Here is a 19,966-nt window from a genome sequence, read left to right as displayed (position 1 = left end):
ATATATACTTGTACTTGGAAAACTTGTACTTGGAAAATGGCCATCACAAGAAGCAGGTTTTGAAACGTGGCGCCTTACAAATGAAGATAAGTTGAAAAAATAGATCATAATTGCCAAGTATAAACCATACGATTATATACAATGTAATATACATAATAGTGGTAATGATATGAATATTATCAGATAATAAACATGGGAAAAAAAATAATAAAATAAAAAATGAAAAAAATAAATAATGCAAGAGAAATTACAAGAGAGCAGCTTAGCTCAGTCGGCTAATCTGGTGGTGGAGATCTCTAGGTCCCCGGTTCAATTCCTATCGCTGCCTCTCCTTGTGTTTCAGCCGGAGGCCTGAAATACAAGTTACAATAGCGCACCGTCTTTGGTCCCTTGTGCATTATGGTCCATGTGCACGTTACTCTTCGGAAAAGGGGATTGTCTCACGGTGTACTGACAATCACCACCAGAAGGACCCCGCTGGAAATAAGTCTTCTTCTATGAATCCAATCATGCATAATAATTAATAATACCAACGATGATAATTATTGCTCAACTTTACTACCCTCGCTGAAGCAAACAGCATAGCGTCAAATGGGACACATATCAAGAGATTTAGCTTAAATGCACCTTATTATTTTTGGAAAATGATTAAAATGAATATTAGACAACATATAGTTCTTTTTGAACAAATAACAACCCTCATCCGCAATCACAACTGTCAACTGGTGTTATTGGTGTTATAAAGGTCATGGACTTATTGATAAAAACAAAATAAAAAATTCCATATAATTCCAAAAATTTAATGACATTGACAATTTAACAAAAAATGCCAAGATCCCAAGGTGTCATTAAAAATCCCAAGATCTTGGGATAGATCCCAAGCAGTGGTCACAGTGTTTAAGTATAGATTTAGGCCTAGTTATTATCGTGCCTACAGGTGGGCGTGGTTTAAAGAAAGAACGACCAGTTGAATACCGCCTTTGATTCGACCAAAATCAACAGAGTGCGTTTGACGTGTGCATAATAAGCACCGCCCCTTAGATATCAGGAGTGGAGCCCCATCCCGCCCACTAAAAATGAAAAAGAGAGGAAAGGAAAAGAAATAACAAAGAAGAGAGCATGGCATTCCAAAGCAAGCTAATTTTCGATTTAAATGTAGCAGGTCAACAAAACGGCAATAAACCAAAACGGCAATCGAAACTGCAATGAAAGTACTTAAACGGCAACAGACCAAAACGGCAATGACAAGTACCAAAACGGCAATAAAACGGCAAAGGAGCAAAATCAAGACTAGTCGCATAATTTTCTGAATCCGTTTTGCAAATCGAATATATTGCCATGGGCTCTTTTTTCCACTTTTTAATGCTTAATCGCGGTTTTTCTTTATATTTATTACACGTCTATGAGAAATTATTTAGATGCTTCATTTTGTCTATGGCCTATATTTTATAGTTTCATTTATTATTATTATTATTATTATTATTATTATTATTATTATTATTATTATTATTATTATTATTATTATTATTTCGCGTTTTAAACTTTTATGACATAGATTGTTGAGCCTGATTTTGTCTGTATTTTTGAAAGTTTTATTTATTTAAATGCTTACTGCTTTTATCAAGCATTTATAGTGTTTCCCTGAATCTTTATTATTGAATTATTATTATTATTATTATTATTATTATTATTATTATCATTATTATTATTATTATTATTTTTATTATTGTATAACTTGTTTAGCTTCATTTTGTCCGTATTTTAAAGTTTTACTTATTTAAATATTCAATTTTATATTGTGTTCCCCAATCTTTTTATTATTGAATTTGTAGTATTATATTGTTATGACAAATTTAGCCTCATTTTTACCGTATTTAATCGTGTACACTTTCATGTTGCCGTTTTAGTCCATTGCCGTTCTGGTCAAAAAGTGTTGCCGTTTTGACCAGAAAGCATTTTAAAAGATAAGAGTAACTTTATTGTCATATTTCAAACAATTGAATTATGAAATTACGATCTTTTCTTGATGCTTGATACAATTCAAATATGGGGAATTAGATTTTTTTTATTAGCTCATAGACAATGTTTCGTAGTTATTTAGCAAAAAGTAACATCGATCGATAGTTGCGTAGGTCAAAGTGAATGTGTGTCCCGGTGAGAGATGAGCACTTTCTGGTCAGCCGCACATTGTCTAAAGAGACTAGATTTAAATTCCATTTATATTCTTGTAGGCCTTATTGTTGCTTGTACTGTAATTGTGTTCTTGTCTGTTATTCTTTTTTTTCATTTTAACATTGTTGGGGCCCAAAAGTATCAGCCTAGCCAGAGCTGAAAGGATAAACTTCTATAAAGAAATTTCTTGTCACAGACGTCCAGTGGTGGTGGTGACTCCAGAAATTTGCTGACAGGAGGCAGGGGGAGGGGGGAGGTCCGAACCAAGGGGCGACTAAAGCCTCGCTCAAGGTCCTGGAATAAAAATCCCTTTATTAGGGTTCACAGGGAGAATTTTTATGGCCTAGTATGCCCCAAATTGTGCTTTTATACCACAATTTATTTATTCATTTATTCTATTTTTATTAGGAATTGACAATAAAAATAATGTTATTTGGATAGGAAAATTATAATAGTTTGACCTCATCGTGGTGTCACACAACGGAAGTATACAGGCCTGTCCGATGGGTGATAATGCTTCTATGACTCTTTGCTGGTGCCACCACTGTTTCCAACAAGGGGAGGTTTATGTCTGTGTCGGTGCACACATACCACTTATGGCCAAACATTTGCTCGCCCAAACAACATGCCAAGTACTCAACCACCTACCATCTCTCTAACTTCCTTCCTTTCACTTAGTATTGACTAACATGGTAAATAATTGTTCGGATGCAGTAGTGTTAGAATATCCAACAGCAATGAACGTTTTATTCTATCAAAATATACAACTGTACAACAAATGGGGGAATGACTTTCTTGTGTTCCATTTGAAACAGAAGTCATCTGAGAGAATACCCCTCACAATCAGTACAGGTATCTGCTTACTCCATATGCCAACAAATCAAAATGCTTAAGATATTAACATTTGAAAATTAACATGAATTAACATATACAAATTTCTATCAATTTATTCCAATAGACCTTTCCGCAACAGCTCCACCTTGCTTCTAAGGTCCTACAAAATGACAGTGAAAAAACATATGCAAACACATGCATTTGTGAGACAATGTGTGCGTTTCTCTATAGACACGAATGTATTCCCGGCCAAGTTCAGATTGGTCAGTTGTTAAGTTTGATTGACACTCCAGAAAGATTCAACTTTACTGGCATTAAGAAAGCAGGCATCGACCCTGAAGATGCTAGTATTATAGTTATAGTATGAAGTCGATAAATTGTTTCAATACGAAGGTACAGTGCTGCATACCCTTCGAGTGACCCGAAAAGTAAAAAAAAGACTTGCTATAATTACAGGTAATTCACTGACACTATCTTATCACACTGTGTTCCTAATACAGAACTGTACTGTAGTACCATCCTTATTCCACTCAATTCAGTGGTGTAGCAAGGAGTATTGACAATTGGAATTGGGGGGCGGGGGGCGGTGAGGGGTTGGGGAATTATAAACCTAATTTTTCTTGATATAAAATGGGAGCTCCATGAATATCAGAGGAGATGGGGCTAATTGGCAAATGTGGTGATACAAGGTATTTTTTTTAACTACTGGAGAAATTTTCCAGGAAGGGGAAGAAGGCACATAGGAGGGGGTTGGGTTTTTGAAGGGCACATCTCTCTGTGGATACACCACTGACTACATGAATGGTTTGCCATTACATCTAACTCAGCACATATTCCGAATATTTTTGGCAGTGAATCATACACCTTGTAGGTTCTTGCATTTCACAAAACCTTCCGATAATGTACATTAAGTCACTAAACAAAGATCTTATAATAATAAAAGTGTTCTCAGCAATAACATGCAAGAACAAGTGTCCATTGACACATAAAGCAACAGAAAGTAAATGTAATTGAGAGAGGGCGTCCTAGTTGTCACCTTGGTTGTTACGGTAAGAATTTTCACAAAGATAATAGATGTTAAAGTTGAAAAGCAATTGCAAGAGGGAGCACTACACTTCATTGTTACAGGATTTGGGTGCAGAAATTGTAGAGAATGCTAATTTTGTATTATAAGATCTTTGGTCATTAATTACTTATAATATTATATAAGACAGTGGCTATTATTACATGTCTTAAATAAATTCCTAATTCTGATTGGATATTATTGTAAGCATGGATTGGATATAGACAATAAAATGCAATCAGAATTGAGAATTTGTTGAAATCTGCGGTAACAATAGCCACTGTCTATACTGTATTTAAAAACCAACAAACTTTGGTATTTACAAAAATTGAAACAAATAAAATGGAAGGAGCATCTTCTGCCTAGTACCACAAGGAACCAATCTAGGTCCTTTGCTTTTTAACCAAAAAATAATGATTTTCATTAAAATGAAATTCCCATTGTTTTAAATAATGCTCATGAAAAATTTTTTTTTCTCTACTTAGAGTTATGGTACTTAAACTGTACTGTATTTCATTTTGAATAAATATATACATTATTTGGTTCATACCTCGATATTATATTTTCTGTCAAATGTAGACATTTCTGCTAGCCTCAGGCTAACTTTTTCCTAGTATTGGTAAAGATTCTGTTATTGATATTTAAAACAAATTAGATATTTAAACACGAAAATTAAGGCGATAATTAACATTCTATCGTCAGTTCTCAAACAGTGTCACAACCCAAAATCGGGTTGCCAAATAAATTAAAAGGTTCGCGAGATTCCAGAATGTCTTTTAAAGTCAGGCTCCGGAGGAAAAAAATTTTTTGATATGTTGTAGAACTGATTTTTCCAAGACAGGAAAAGGTTGTTTGACGAAAAACTGGGGGAACGGTGAATGAGATACAGATTTTTTAATATTTAAAAACTGGGGGAATAAGATGTAAAAATGGGCAGTTACGCCCCTTGCAGTTTTTAAATATTAAAAAATCTGTATCTCATTCACCGTTCCCCAGTTTTCGTCCAACAACTTTTTTCTGTCTTAGAAAAATCAGTTCTACAACATATCAAACAATTTTTTTCCTCCGGAGCCTGACTTTAAAATTTTATCTGTATTTAAATGTCCTGGGAACTGGGTCATGGCACACTGCCTGGATGTACATTTGTTTTGGGAATTGGCCCAGTTTGAAAACCACTGGTCCATATGCTGGTCAATTTTGTCTGTTATCTTTCTTACTAAATGAAAAAAGTTGAAATACTAATGAAAAAACACTTTTGATAAGTTTTAATTTTTGACTTTGAAATAAACACACTCCAGTGTTTGAGTATTGTCAGGTGTCCACCCACATGAGAGCTTTTTGACCATTAATAAACATGAGGGCTTGAGTAGACAAGTTTTCACTCATATAATCATTCCATTAAATGTTGAAAGACACAGTACACTTGTTTCGGCCTCAGTCATGCCATTTCCCATAATTACTACAGGAATTGTGGTGTTAGAACTAGATGTATTGTTTGAAACAATCGAGTCACAAGGAATATTGGTTGAAGTGTTACGTACCAGAATATTGTCAGAAGGGTTACTTGGTGGAACATTGTTCAAACTAGATTGTTGCTTCTTTTTCTTGGGGCCAACTTTCCTTTGAGGCTTGGTCGTGCCTTTTTCCTGCAATAATCCTGATGGTGTCTCATCAGGTCCTGATTTTTGCTTCACCTTCTTAGGGCGACCTCTTTTTCCGGGCTTCTTCTTCTTCGCGCTCTTTCTCATAGGTAATTCCAAACGTGGGGTATTAGGATCCGCCTCTGCATTCATCTTTTTCACCCATCTTCTCAATGATGACGCAATTGGCAGCGTAAAAATTTTCTTACAAAATCTGTACGCCTTGGAATTTTGCTTGTATAGGTCAAAGGCCAATTTCATATCCTCATCTGTGTATCGCCTCCCTTTGCCTCTTCTACTTGACATTCTCAATTGGCATGCAAAAAACTGCAGCGATGTTTCATTGAGATACTCCTTAGCACTTGCAATAATTTTTTCGGTTGTACTTAAAGTGCATTCGTTGAAATGGTTCACACGTGACTGTAACTTCTTTACTTTACACCTCAGTCTGTACAACTCTACTCTTTTTGCTGACTCACTTTTTTTCTTACTATTTTTGGAAATTTCGCCCTTTTGCGTGCTCTTGTCTCTAACTTCAGGGCGTGTACAAGGAACTACAAAGCAAGCAGAACAAAGAAATAATTTAAACAATCACAAATGACCAGTTAAAAATATCTAACTTTTATCAACCTATCCGTAATTAGCTTTATTTATTACATTCCAGGAGAAAATATGCATTTCAAGGACTAACTATAGTAAAACACAATCCACTGTAGGTTTCTCAAATGCATCAACAAAACTAAAAAATATTTGCAGGTTTCAAAATCAAATAATAATATTGCATTCAAAACACAAGTAAAATTACAAAAAACATGCCAACTATAAACCAAAAATAATCAATTAATGGTTTACATGGAAAATTGAATATAAAAATTCAAATAAACAAATTACATTTATCTATAAATACAGTACACATAAACAGAATATGTATATTTTTAATGTTTAGGAATAATTTACATAGAGATTGTCCCATGAAAAATATTTTAAAAAATCACTAAAAAACATCATTGAAAAAAAACTTGCTCATTTAGAAGCAACATAAAAATCATCAACTTGAACATAGAAAAATATAAAAATCAGAGTATAAGTTAATTCAAAATTATTTTTTAATTATTTTTTGTCATCTTCAAGTGGCAACACATTTTCAATACAGGCTTAACAAATTTTGAATATTATAATTTCAATATGTACAAATATATGTTTGAATTTTATAATAGGGACAGTTCATACTAGAGTGTTGGTAAGACTGTACGTCTGGCTCAGTTCCGTTTGAATAATACTTTGCATAGTTGTGAAACGCCATATCTATCTTGTACTTCGCATACACATCTGGTGCACGTTGAGTACTCGGCTCTGTACCTGATTCTGCAACCTTTTCTGCAACGTTAACATTTCTTGTCACCTGAACAGGTGTGACAGGACCTAACAAGTAAGCAGAATCATAACATTTTAAGACCAAATAATAAATCACCACCATAATAGTAACCTAAAATTAAGTCAGGCTGGCACCATACACTTTAAGCAGACATTTAAGGTCTGTTTACACTTTGATGACAACAATCAATAATAAAAACCAAAAAAGCAATTGTTTATATAGAAAAAAAAAAAAATAAGTTTTCACACTAGCACAATTCGATAACGATTTATCGTGTATATGATGAAAAAAATATTTTCACAAATTAAGTCAAAAGATGTGATAATCATGGGAAAACGATAAAATCATAGTACAGTAGTAAAAACAATTTTATCATTTTCCCATGATTATGACACCCGGGGAGCTCACTTGCATACCAACCAAACAGGGAGGTGCCGCAGCCACTTCAAGACTGAGACACTTGTGCTACATATTTTCTGAAAATTCTTATGGACTTGAACTACCATTTACCAAAATCGCACTGTGCTCTAAAAGACAACAGGAAAAAGGCCACACAATATTGCCAGAGAGGGTGCAATATTTATTGGTTGGCTGTACCAACGGTAGGCTTAGCAAAGGGGCTTACCGGCTTAAAAGGCATTTAGGCTTCAACCCTCTATTAAAGCCTCAATATAGCCCTGGCCCCCAACTCTCCACCATCCATATCTCATGTATGAACACTTTTAACAAATATTGACATGTACAGAAAGTAAAATTTCAATAGTTTTATCCGTAATTTACCGTTTGTGCTGGAGTGACCTATGTTGTTATGTCTTGCATAGCTGTGTTCTACCTCTGCTCTTGTCGCACCTATGATTATAGTCATAATAGAGATAAAGAGCAATAACAAACACAGAATGATAAATTTAAAATGAATTTCTGATTTTTAAGCTAAAGATCTAAATTTTAATGATATTGTAAGAGCAGCAGCTAAACTGGTGGTAGCCACTGTGTGTGTGTATGTGTACATAACCGTGGAGATACTTTGGATCAATTCCCTACTTTTCTTGAGTTTCAGCTGAAGGGCCAAAATACAAGTCATGATAGTACAGAGTCTATTGGATGAGACGTTCAAGCCAATTGGTACTGTGTGCAATATGATTTTAAAATTTGTACTGTATATAATAACTATTTATATATATGAAGATTTAATCTGAGGTATTTTTAATTTTTTTTAAATTATTTTATATATTATAATGAATGTTTAAATTGCATTTATTTCTTTCTTCCTTTCATTTCATTATTATTATTATATACAGTTGAACTTGCCTAAGTCGAATCCAATTGTTTGACTTAGATAAAATTTGACTTACAGGTTGTTAATTACTGGACACTACAATTTGGCATGTAAAACAAGATCGACTTAGAAATTACTTGAGGTAGGCAAAGTCGACTTAGCTAAGTTTAACTGTATTTTTATTGTACTGGTGTTGGCCAGGGGATTAGAGATGACCATTAGACATGTTGGGCTTGTTGGGCTTTAGCCCATGTCACCCCTATTCACACTGGGCCCTGGTCAATATATATTTATTATATTGTGATAAATGTTTAGTATACTGAAAAAGTAAATAAATATATGTAAAAAAAAAGAAAAAAAAGCAGTGGCTATAACTGATACACCAGCCTTTAAACAAATTCTTAATTATGATGCGTGTTACTTAACATGAATGAAATAAGAAATTATCATCCAATGAAAATTGTGAATCTAAGACTGGTGTAGCCACTGCCAAAAATAAAATACCTAACAAAAAGAATTCATTTGGTATGTTTTTGTTTAACTTAAAAAGCGGATTCACTCTACCACTTGTTTGGTTATTTCCTTTTTTCAGTAATATCGGTACTGGCACTATACGTTTGAAAAGTATCGGATGTGGTGGATTCGTGGAGCCAAATTTAGTTGGAATAGCATTCCACACTAATCTGCCTGTACACAGCAACTGAGACCTCTCAAAATGATCTGAGCAGATCCTGTGATTACTGTAGATATAATCAATTGACTTCTGTAGTAGATCATGTCTTCCACTATTTTCGATCCACTTTGTACATCTGGAATTTTAAGAAAACAAAAACAAATATTGAGAACCCCACTTAAACATTGTTCCTCAATATGGTATTTTATCAGCCCCACTCCCATCTATTACATTTACGCAGAGACGTAAACATTAATCATAGGCTATGCTTACGCAAATCTACTGAGCATGCGCAGGGTAGCTTGTTACGTCAAAGGTGTAAGCATTATTTAAAAGGTTATGCTTACGCCGATGCGATGTCACAAGCCTACTAAGCATTTTTTCACTGGTATTGTTTACGCGATGCAGTGTACAATGGCGATGCAGTAGCCTACGTTGAGGCGTGAGCATTGGCTATGCAGGCATTATGTTTAGCTGAGGCAATGGCTACAATACAATATTTTTTTGCACACACTAGGCCTAGGTTTTTCTTTTCACCAAAGCCAAGTATAAATAGAGCAAGCAGTGGCTGAGCCGTGGAGCGTCTGAAATGGAAGTGGCGCAGAATTTGGCTGAAAACAATGTTTTATTCATCAATCTAAAAGATAGTAGCACAGATAATTTAATGCTCTCCCTTTCTACAATATTTCTCAGAATAAAAATAATTGGAAAAGAACCAATACTGTTGCTACATGTAAACTTAAAACATGGTTATATGTTCTATTAAATTCAGCTGGTTGGTTAAGCATCCATACAGTACAACGTAAATTGGCAGAGATATACTAACAAAAACAAATCCATACTATAGCAAGTATTTGTATTATAACATGGTTAAAATAAGCCTACTTCTGAGATCATGAGTTTAGAGTGGCTGTAATCCACTATTTGAGGAAGATAAATAATTAATATTTTAGTACTGTAGTATCAAAATTATCATTGTACTGAATAACAAACAATATTCCAAATACTTTTAAGTTTTCCTTATGCGTACGAAGTGGTACTGTATATATCATGTAAAATGATTAATAAATTGACTAATCTATATTTCACGTAGTACATGAAGAAGTAAAATAACAATAAAAAAGTATAAAAAACAAAAAAGCAACAAAAAGAGACATACCAATTTGTTACTACTGTATTCATTTTATCTGCTGTTAAATATGTTGGTAGTAGAAAGATAACAATACAAAAATTAAAAAGCGTCCATAAAATCGAAGCAAATATAAATAGGATGTTGGTATTAAAAACACAAGTGTGATAAAAAGTTTGAAATACACGCCATCGTGTTGGGATTCAATATTTCGACATTAATTATGTCATCATCAGGAATAAAAAGTTTGATTTTATTAAATTATGCTGTTATTGAAAACACAACAAAACAAAACAAAAAAAAAAACTTATGGAAAACTGATTGACAAACAACCCATTGACGAATAATATTGGCATCAGTTTATAAGTTAATGAGTTAAATCTATATTTCATTTAGAAGCAAAATAAGTATAATATGAAAAATGCAACAAAAAGATGAGCATACACATACCTTAAATTCCATTATTTTCATTATGATAATATATTGATTGAAATGTTAATGTTGTTATAAAGTTAACAAACGGAAAAAAAAAACGGATTGACGGACTTAGTAATGATATTATAGGCATACGATACAGTGTATTAGATTTTGCGTTTTAGCTACTCCATAGGCACTCTAGGCATATACATTTGCATGAAAGCGCGACTGAAATGAAACGCGACCTAAACTAAGTGACGTCCGACCGAAACGAAGCACGACCAAAATTATTGGCTACCGGTGGAAATGAAAAAGGAAAAGCAAAGGAAACGATTTCTGCTTTGCATTCAAATCTCTTAATTATTTCGTAAATAGAGAAAATAAGTCCGAGTTGACTCAAATTCTGTAGGGCTACCTTCTCGGCTAGGCCTAGATAGTGTACTACTACTATAGCCAGCCTTGCCCGTCTTTAAGCCTGGCTTGGCCTAGCCGATACATAAAACTTAAAAAAGGCCAGCTAGGCTAGGCCTTCTACTAGACTGTACAAACAATAACTAGGCCTAGGCTAGGCCTATGCCTTGATTGATCTAGTTTCCTACGTACTACTAGGCATGGGTAAAGCTACCTAAATTTTAAATACAGTACCTCTCTTTTTCTCTCGGAAAACGATAAAAAGAGTGATTTAATGATTTGGAGTTACGAGCAACTCTACGGCCACAACCGACAGCCGAACACTTCGACATAATTGCACTCCCGCTAACCAACGCTAACGAAAAGATAACGACAACGTCGTTCGATTTTGACTTGTTCTGCCAGCGGGCGCCCGACCTCTATCCATATTGAAGCGGGCGCACTTTAGAGTACTTTAGCGAAACAAAAAATATATTGACCTAGGCCTACCTTTTCAGGGACCCGGCGGACACAATATATGAGCTGAATTTTTTTTTTTTTAACCAGCTCATTTCTCGCCGGCCATCAATCGAAATTTTTCCGCCGGGGGAGGGATTCTAAAATCCCACCCTCCTTTCTTTTTGAAGTTTATCGATTCATGGAAAAAAGAATACGTATGCAACAACTCAATTTTTTCCTGTATGTATACCGGTATACATATATAATATTGCCTATTTACTGTAAATAAGAATGAATGAGAAAATACCTGCGGTTTTTAAGAGGGAAAACCTTAAATTTTAAAGAACTTAAAAGTCCGACATTAAAAGACACCTTAAAAGCCAGGAAAGCTAAATTCCCGCCATCTAGGAATCAAAATTTTCCCGTGGAGAACTCGGACTCCCTTGCTTTTTGGCCTTCATCGACTGGAGAAAAAACCTTGAATTTTGAAGAACTTTATTAAAGGCACATCAAAGGTCCCCGACCGAGTTACATTTTCTCGCAATTCACATTGGCGGATTTGGGGGAGGGGGTCATGTGTACTGACCCCTCCCTTGGGCAACAAAAAAAAAAGAATTCTAGACCTACCTTTTCAGGACCGGTGAGCTGTTGTTTTTTTTGTTTTTTTTACGTTACAATAAGTAAATTAGAATTTTGAAGAACATAAAAGTCATTAAAACGCACTTCAAATGTCGGGAAAGCTCATTCCCGCCATCTAGGAATCAAATTTTCCCGGGGGAGAACCCACGGATCACCCTTTTTGGGGATTTATCGATTCATGGAAAAAAGAATACGCATGCAACTACTTATTTATTTATGTATGTATACACACATAAAATAAAAAATGAGAAAAATTTACCTGACCGTCTTCAAGAGGGTAAAACCTTGAATTTTGAAGAACTTAAAAAGTCATTTAAAAGACATATCCAAAGTCAGGAAAGCTTATTTCCCGCATTCTAGAAATCGAAATTTTCCCGGGGAACCCGGACCTCCTTTTTCTTTGGGGTTCATTGATTCATTGAATCATTTTCAAGAGGGGGAAAACCTTGAATTTTGAAGAAATTAAAAGTAATTAAAAGACACTTCAGAAGTCGGGAAAGCTCATTTCCTGCCATCTAGGAATCAACATTTTCGCGGGGGAGAACCCCCGGACCACCCTTTCTTTTTGGGATTTATCGATTCATGGAAAAGAATACGCATGCAACTACTTATTTGTGTATGTATACACACATAAAATAAAAAATGAGAAAAATTTACCTGACCATCTTCAAGAGGGTAAAACCTTGAATTTTGAAGAACTTAAAAAGTAATTTAAAAGACATTTCCGAAGTCAGGAAAGCCTGTTTCCCGCATTCTAGAAATCGATTTTTTCCGGGGGAACCCGAACCCCCTTCTTCTTTGGGATTCATTTAATCATTTTCAAGAGGGGGAAAACCTTGAATTTTGAAGAAATTAAAAGTAATTAAAAGACACTTCAGAAGTCGGGAAAGCTCATTTCCCGCCTTCTAGGAATCAACATTTTCCCGGGGGAACCCGGACACCTTTTTTTTGGGGGGTTCATTGATTCATTGAATTATTTTCAAGAGGGGGAAAACCTAGAATTTTGAAGAACTTAAAAGTAATTAAGACACCTCAGAAGTCGGAAAAGCTCATTTCCCACCATTTAGGAATCAAAATCTTCCCAGGGGATAACCCCGAACCCCCCTTTTCGATTCATTGAAAAAAGAATATGTATGCAAATACTAATATTTTTTTTCTATGTATGTATGTATACACACATAACCAGCAAATTTACTGTAATAAGAATGAGAAAGTTTACCTGACCGTTTTCAAGAGGGGGAAACCTTGAATTTTGAAGAACAAAGTCGTTCGACACCTAGCTCAAAAGTCGAGAAAGGTAATTTCCCGCCATCTACAAATCAAAATTTAGAAAGAGAAGAAAATTACATGGTGTTTTGATTGATTGGTTGATATATAAAAATCTTATGAATTTTCTCTCTGCAGGTTACTAAGCTAGAGGGTCACGGCAAGATAACTGGCCCCAACGAGGTCGCTGTAGATGTGTATAAGAGACAGGCCTAATACAATATTAATGTTTAATAATATGAATATACCTCCTAAAATACCGAAAAGAAATATAATAATTACAAAAATTTTCATTATTATATCTACCATTATTAACTTCCTACCTTACAATCAGTAGACCATTTTTGAACGCAACTGTTCCCCCGGGTGTCAATTTTAATAATGAACATCTTTCTCATCTCACAAATCGATTTTAACAACTTTGTCAGCATCATCGTATTAATAACAGTGGATGATTGCTTAATAAACAGATAAGCACGGGAGAGCAAAGGAAGGTGGAAGAAAATGTTGTGCCCCCTCTATAGTTAAAATATTTGTTTGCCATCCATAGAGCTATTCTTATTATATTGTTATGCTTTAAGTTCTTTCGAATTTTATTAATGTATTTGACTTTCTGTAGTCTAAGATTCTTGTTTTGTATTTATATATATGGATGCCACTGATTCAAAGGTGATTCCTAATAAATATCAAATATCAAATGATTCATATTCCCATTTACCTTATAAGTGCCCCCCCCCACTTTGAAAAACGTTCCGCCGGTCATGTGTGCACCCCCAACTCCCGATCCTCCGGAAATGTTTTCATGTCTGGAAATGCACTAAATTCCATCTACGTACCTAGTTGGATCTACTACCTGGATATAGAGACGTAAAACTTTATAGCTTATGTGTCCTTCTTGACATCTTGGTGCATGCATGGGTTGGTTGAACTTTAGTGGATGGACGTCAGACTAGTGTTTTTGTAAGCGGTTTTTGAATTAATTGTAAGAGTCCACTATTGAGTTTGGTAAAGCCAGGGAACAGTGAAAATTTCACTGTTCCCTGATAAAGCGTTCCAACAATTGATTGTTATAAACGAAAATGCATTTTGTGGAAACTTGGATTTCACATGGACTTTCTGAAAATTCCATCGACGACCTCTAGTGAATGTCATTTCGCTTAAAAAATCGCTAAACTGTAAAAATCATCAAAACCTCGGATCATTTTTTTTATATGGTAAGGTTGGTAGATTCATATGTCTTAATGTCTCACATTAAAGTGGGTGTCAAAAAGGAAGACCGAAAACCCTAAAATGAAGACCCCTATTTTTTCTCTTTTATTTTATTGCTAATAAACCAAGCTGTCACAAAATAAAAATAACGAGATTATTTGGACGCCTTTTTGTGAAATTTTTAAGAGTCTTCGTTTTATAGACACCCATATATTGTGTCTATAAAACGAAGATTCTTGATTATCTCTTAAATTTGATTTTGTGAGTCTGATATAGGCCTGTTTTCTTTAAAATTAAAGAGAAAAAAACGTGGGTCTTCGTTTTCAGGGTCCGGTCTACGTTTAGACACCCATATAGGGTGTCTACAAAACGAATAGGGCCTACCCTTGTTATCTCTTGATAGGACTAGGCCTATTACTCTTTTCCGATGAAATAGTAATAAAAGAAGTACTTGGCATAATTTTATGATGACTTTGAAATACTTTTAATAGGAGGTCTTCGTTTTTTAGCCCGGTCTTCGTCTTTGTAGACACGAATTTTATAGGTGTCTATAAAATGAAGACCCTTGAAAATTTCACAAACAGACGTCCAAATAATCTCGTAATTTTGATTTTATGGCAGCCTGGTGTATTATCAATCAACTAAAAGAGAAAAAATAGGGGTCTTCGTGTTTGGGTCTTGGGTCCGTGTTTTATAGACACCCGCTTCAATTCGAGGTTTATGTATCTTGAAAAGAAGCGCATCCAAAAAGGGCTTCTATGCGAAGTTTTACAGTATTTGGGATTTTTGTTGAGTTGAAATCAGGCATTGGTTTGGAAAAACAAAAAGAACGACCATGGTAAAACAGTGAACCTTTATCGTAATACCGTATTTTTATTTTTATTCTGTTTCAATGTAAATTTTACAATTTCATTATTGAAAGAACGCCTCCACACGAAAGTTAAATTTAGTCAAATATATGTCAAAGGTCAGTGGAATTATCTGCACAATTTCTTTGGAACGACATTTCTCGCTTGCGCGACGATACCTACCTTACGATACGGATTGTCTTGTGGTAGAACAGCTACCAAACTAGGTTAATACTAGGCCTAGTTTTAAACGCACTGAAGATGCCTTACCATGCTTAGAGTGAAAACAGGAGTACGTTAAAATGTGTTAAACAATTGATTTTCTTCCGTCTTGTCAACAAAATGAAAACTAGAACGATGTCAGATCTGACAGAGGAGGTGGGATCTTCATCGACTCCGCCACCTGTACCATCGATCACGGGACCCACCACGGGACCCGCAGTAATACCGCCGTCAGTGAAGATAAGCCTAACGATCACATTTATTGCACTGTACAGTATCCTATTCTTGATCGTCTACGTACAGTTGTTCTTAATATTATACTACAGACACAAACGGAAAAGCTACCAAACAGTGTTTCTTTTTTTGTGTTTAATTTGGGCTGCGTTACGGACTACATTGTTTTCGTTTTACATCAAGAATTGCGAATTAGCAAACAATTTGAAAACCTTTCCCTATTTCCTGCTGTATTGTTTTCCTGTTTGCCTGCAGTTTACGACGTTGTGTTTACTTGTTGTTTACTTTGGTCAGGTATGTTTCTTCAATACTGAAACATGTGTCTCCATTAATCAACAGCCTAGGACTCAGTCTTGTAAATTTGTGAAAAACCAAGCAGAATAAATGCCACTTCAAGTAAATTCTAGGCTAGGCCTAGGCTAGTTCAAGCGAATGTTCAAGCAGATGCCATTTTGAGCGAAAATTTCCTATCTTGCAAGTACTAGGCCTACTCTAGTAGTAGGGTCCAGTGGCGACTCTAGGATACATTTTCTGGGGTAGGGGGGCTAAGCTGTCCTACAGGGGGCTTGAGGTACCCCCTCCCCTTATCCCTCCCTATGGAATTTTTTTTTTTTTAAATAGGGACCTCTGGATGGCCTATTTTTAAAATTGGCCTTGACTTGTCCAGGGGTGCTCAAACCGCAGCCCCTCTGCTGATGCTGCCACTGTTAGGTTCCTCTGTCAGTATTTATTCAGATTCTACCACTGTATTTGCTGTGCAATGTCATTATGCCTACTACTGTTGATAGTCTGGACCAGGATGCCCGATGGGAGGGACATAATATATAAATTTAATGCCCCTTATATATAAATGTGTATAAAAAATATTTGTTAATTTTAGATTGTCGTATAATTTTATATTATAAAATTTTATGTTATACAAAAGCAGCTCACTGTATTTTTTTTTGGCAATTTGCATTTACGTGGGTTTTTAGTTCGCACAGTAGGAATCTCCCAAAAATTGGCAGGGTTTCCTGCCCTTCAAAAGGCAAGCAAAAACCTCCCAGAAACTTACTACCATTTCGTCAATTCCTTAATTGGGCTGACAGTTGTCTAGTGCAGCAAAATATAATTGGTTTTTTTAAAGAAACTTGATTAAACCAGGTCTCTCGGAAGTGACTTCTCTCAGCTTGGGACATTAGGGTTAGTAGTTACATGTATACCGTATATCCTCATGCATAAGATGAGGCTTATAGCAATTGCGATATAAAAATAGGGGGTCGTCTGATGTGCCCAACACATACAAAGTATATGTGTACATGGTAAAACAATACAAAACTGCCCTCATCATTTTTCTAAAGCATTTACCTAAAGTTGTACTTTCTTAATTACTTTATTTATTTAGCCAAATATCTTTTTGATCTCTTTCAGGTTGTTTTCAAAGCGAAAGTACGATATGAACCAGAAAAATACAAGAGGAAACAGCGTCTCCTCAGAACTTGTATTGCATTTTTAGTTGTGACATTCTTTTTCGTCAATTTATCAGCTGTGCTGCTTATTAAAAAGTACAGCTCGCACAAAATAGAAATTGTACATGTTCGAGTGATTATAAGCGGTATTTTGTTTTTCACTGGCGGGATCGCTTTGTCAATTTGCATATGGAAATTAGCTAGAATGACATCAGCAAATGTTTTACTAGAAGCTAGGGTAAGTATTGGTAAACTGTTCAAAGAATTATAATTTAAATTTATACCAAAATACAGAACTAATAGGTACAAAAATAGCCCTATACCACACATCATAAATATTCTAAATCAGATGTAAAATATATAATGGTATTTTATTCAAAATTCAAAAATTCATAAAAAGCATATAAAAACATCACCAAACCACAATTTTACCAAATTCATCTTTATCAATTTGCTTTTTTGTAATTTAGATTAGGTTAATTTTGTTTGTTATAATCGTAGTTGTAACCATGTTCCTATTTTATGTCGTACAGTACGTGTACTCAGTATATTATTATCAGTCACAATTTAGCTGGAAAGCTACAGAGACGATATTTGTGAATAAAATTTGATTTGAAATAAATCTACATAAATAAAGCACATCATAATCATCAATACATCACAGGGCGTCCACAATGTACTGCATAATGTATTTTAATTGTGTGGTGCCATGATTTAGAAATATAAATTTGCCTATTCAAATAATGTTATTTAGATAACCTAAACCTAAACCCTAATATTGTGGTCATAAAACACAATTTTTGGCCATACTAACCTATAAAAACGCTAACCATGAACCCTATCAGGGATTTTTATTCAGGACCCTCAAGCTTCTAGTCGGCCCATTGGCTCAGAACCTCTGTTGGCAGATATCTGAACCAATCACGGCATAGGACCAATCTAATTTTCTACAAATTTTGCCTGAAATCAGCTAGTTTTAATTTTGAAGTGTGCAGAAAGACCTTTTAACCCGTCACATTGAACTGAGCTATGCGCATAGCAGCTGGCAGTATGAACATGTTCTTTGATGTTATCTGATAGTGCTTTATAACAAAATATTCACAGTGTTTAGTGCAGCTAGTTGGTATAAATGAGATACAATATGCGTGAGATTTTGGTCTTTAAATGTGATAGCGTGAGAAAGATCCTCAATGTGCGAGTCTCGCACCGATTACCTGTATGTGTAAGTCCCATGCCAGATGCATGAGACCTGGTAGGTCTTGAAATTGAACTCCTGATATTACATCTTTAATCCTATTCTGGTTTTATCAATTACAGGGTACAACAGTATGCCAAGCCACAACTGCTTGTGTTGTTATAACGTTTCTATATTTAACAAGGACAGTATACAACATCGTCGCTGTTGCATGTAATAACGACAAAGATTCATTTGGTTACAGTTGGCTGAATGTCTCTGATCAGGTATTGATGGCTATTTTCAATAATAATTTTACGTATTTTAACACTTGTTTGCTGCCTGGGCCGCAAGTTCACGTCCGACAGGGTCCACTCACTCACTCCATGCCAAGGATGTACTGGCGGTGGTCGCCATAACACGAACTCTTGCCCTAAAGTTTTAGAGAAGAATCCGGAAGTAATGATAAAAAAAATCTTGCATGTTTGTTTGTCTTTCATTACAGTTGATGAGAATGATTTTCATTATGATGGTACCCTTTATGCCTTGACACAAGAGGTGGAACTAGGAAAAAAAGCTTTCAGTCAGTGTGTTAAGCCCTAACAGCAATGCAGATTTTGGAAGGACCCTCGTCAGTGCAAATACTGATCACAGGGGCGGATCCAGAAATGTCCAAAAGGGGGACCAAAAGTTGGGCCGATCGAGACAACACTGTCGTAGGGGTCCGGGGCATGGCCCTGTGAAATTTTTGTGTTCTAGACAACCGAACATAACATTTGAAGCATTCTGGGCTATCATTTTTTTCTTTTTCTCTCTCTTTTTTTCCCTTTTTTTACCTCCCAAAAGGGAGGGGGGCCGGGGCCGGGCCGGCTTCCCCCTAAATCCGCCCCTGGATCATACACAACATCCAAATTTCAAAAGTATTAGTGCTTTTGTAGTGAGAAAATTTGTTCCTAATGATGTCATCACCACAAATTTTCTTCATATACTGTAATAGAAAGTTGGTAATTGGATGGTTCGTAGCAAGTATTGGCTTCTCATGGCAATGAGAAAAATCCCTATGTTCTGTTATACAAACAAAGTCTAGTTGTAAATGTTACTGTAGTTTTGTTAATAGTAAATGGCACATTTACAAATTATTAACCATTTTTAATGCGTTGAAATGATTTATCTTGCATTTTTTTAGGCTGACTATTTGAACTTAAAAGGATACAGATATATTACATTTGGTGGCATTTTATTTCTCTGGGAGTTTCTGCCTACGTTTATAGTAGTCATGTTTTTTCGTGTACGAAGATACGCTTCCAGACTGGTAAGGATTTGTTTTTACTATTCTCTGTTTGGATTTATGAGGTGTGAACTCCAAGAATAAGTCTGACTTATTTCCACTTGGGTCTTTCTTGTGGGGGTTAGGCAGTACACAAGGGAAACAATCCGAAGCATGTACTGTTTTCTTTAACATCCATATGTGTGCCATTTTATACATGACACTGTTCAA

At 35.3% G+C, this 19,966-nt stretch overlaps 2 protein-coding genes across 2 annotated transcripts in view; one reads left to right on the top strand and one right to left on the bottom strand.

Annotated features, from left to right (window-relative positions):
- Positions 1–5,054: 5,054 nt before the first annotated feature.
- LOC117107771 lies at positions 5,055–11,380 on the bottom strand. The gene is made up of 5 exons (XM_033249542.1): positions 11,225–11,380; positions 8,925–9,169; positions 7,865–7,933; positions 6,940–7,131; positions 5,055–6,263 (listed from the first exon to the last, which is right to left on the bottom strand). Exons 1-5 carry the CDS (start codon positions 11,320–11,322, stop codon positions 5,452–5,454), a joined length of 1,416 nt encoding a protein of 471 aa, XP_033105433.1. The 5' UTR covers positions 11,323–11,380; the 3' UTR covers positions 5,055–5,451.
- Positions 11,381–15,519: 4,139 nt separating this feature from the next.
- The window catches only part of LOC117107743 (integral membrane protein GPR137B-like), a 14,350-nt gene continuing 9,903 nt past the window's right edge, over positions 15,520–19,966 (top strand). Inside the window, exons 1-4 of the mRNA XM_033249494.1 lie at positions 15,520–16,140; positions 17,257–17,532; positions 18,612–18,755; positions 19,655–19,780. Coding sequence (XP_033105385.1) covers positions 15,733–16,140; positions 17,257–17,532; positions 18,612–18,755; positions 19,655–19,780 — 954 coding nt within the window. The 5' untranslated portion in view covers positions 15,520–15,732. The remainder of the gene's footprint in view (positions 16,141–17,256; positions 17,533–18,611; positions 18,756–19,654; positions 19,781–19,966) is intronic.

The sequence above is a fragment of the Anneissia japonica genome, unplaced genomic scaffold (genome assembly GCF_011630105.1).
Source record: "Anneissia japonica isolate Jap-2015-1 unplaced genomic scaffold, ASM1163010v1 scaffold287871_len1641731_cov197, whole genome shotgun sequence".
Taxonomy (NCBI): Eukaryota; Metazoa; Echinodermata; class Crinoidea; order Comatulida; family Comatulidae; genus Anneissia; species Anneissia japonica.
Note: the sequence above shows the minus strand (reverse complement) of the source record. Positions and strands in the feature narration are given on the sequence as shown.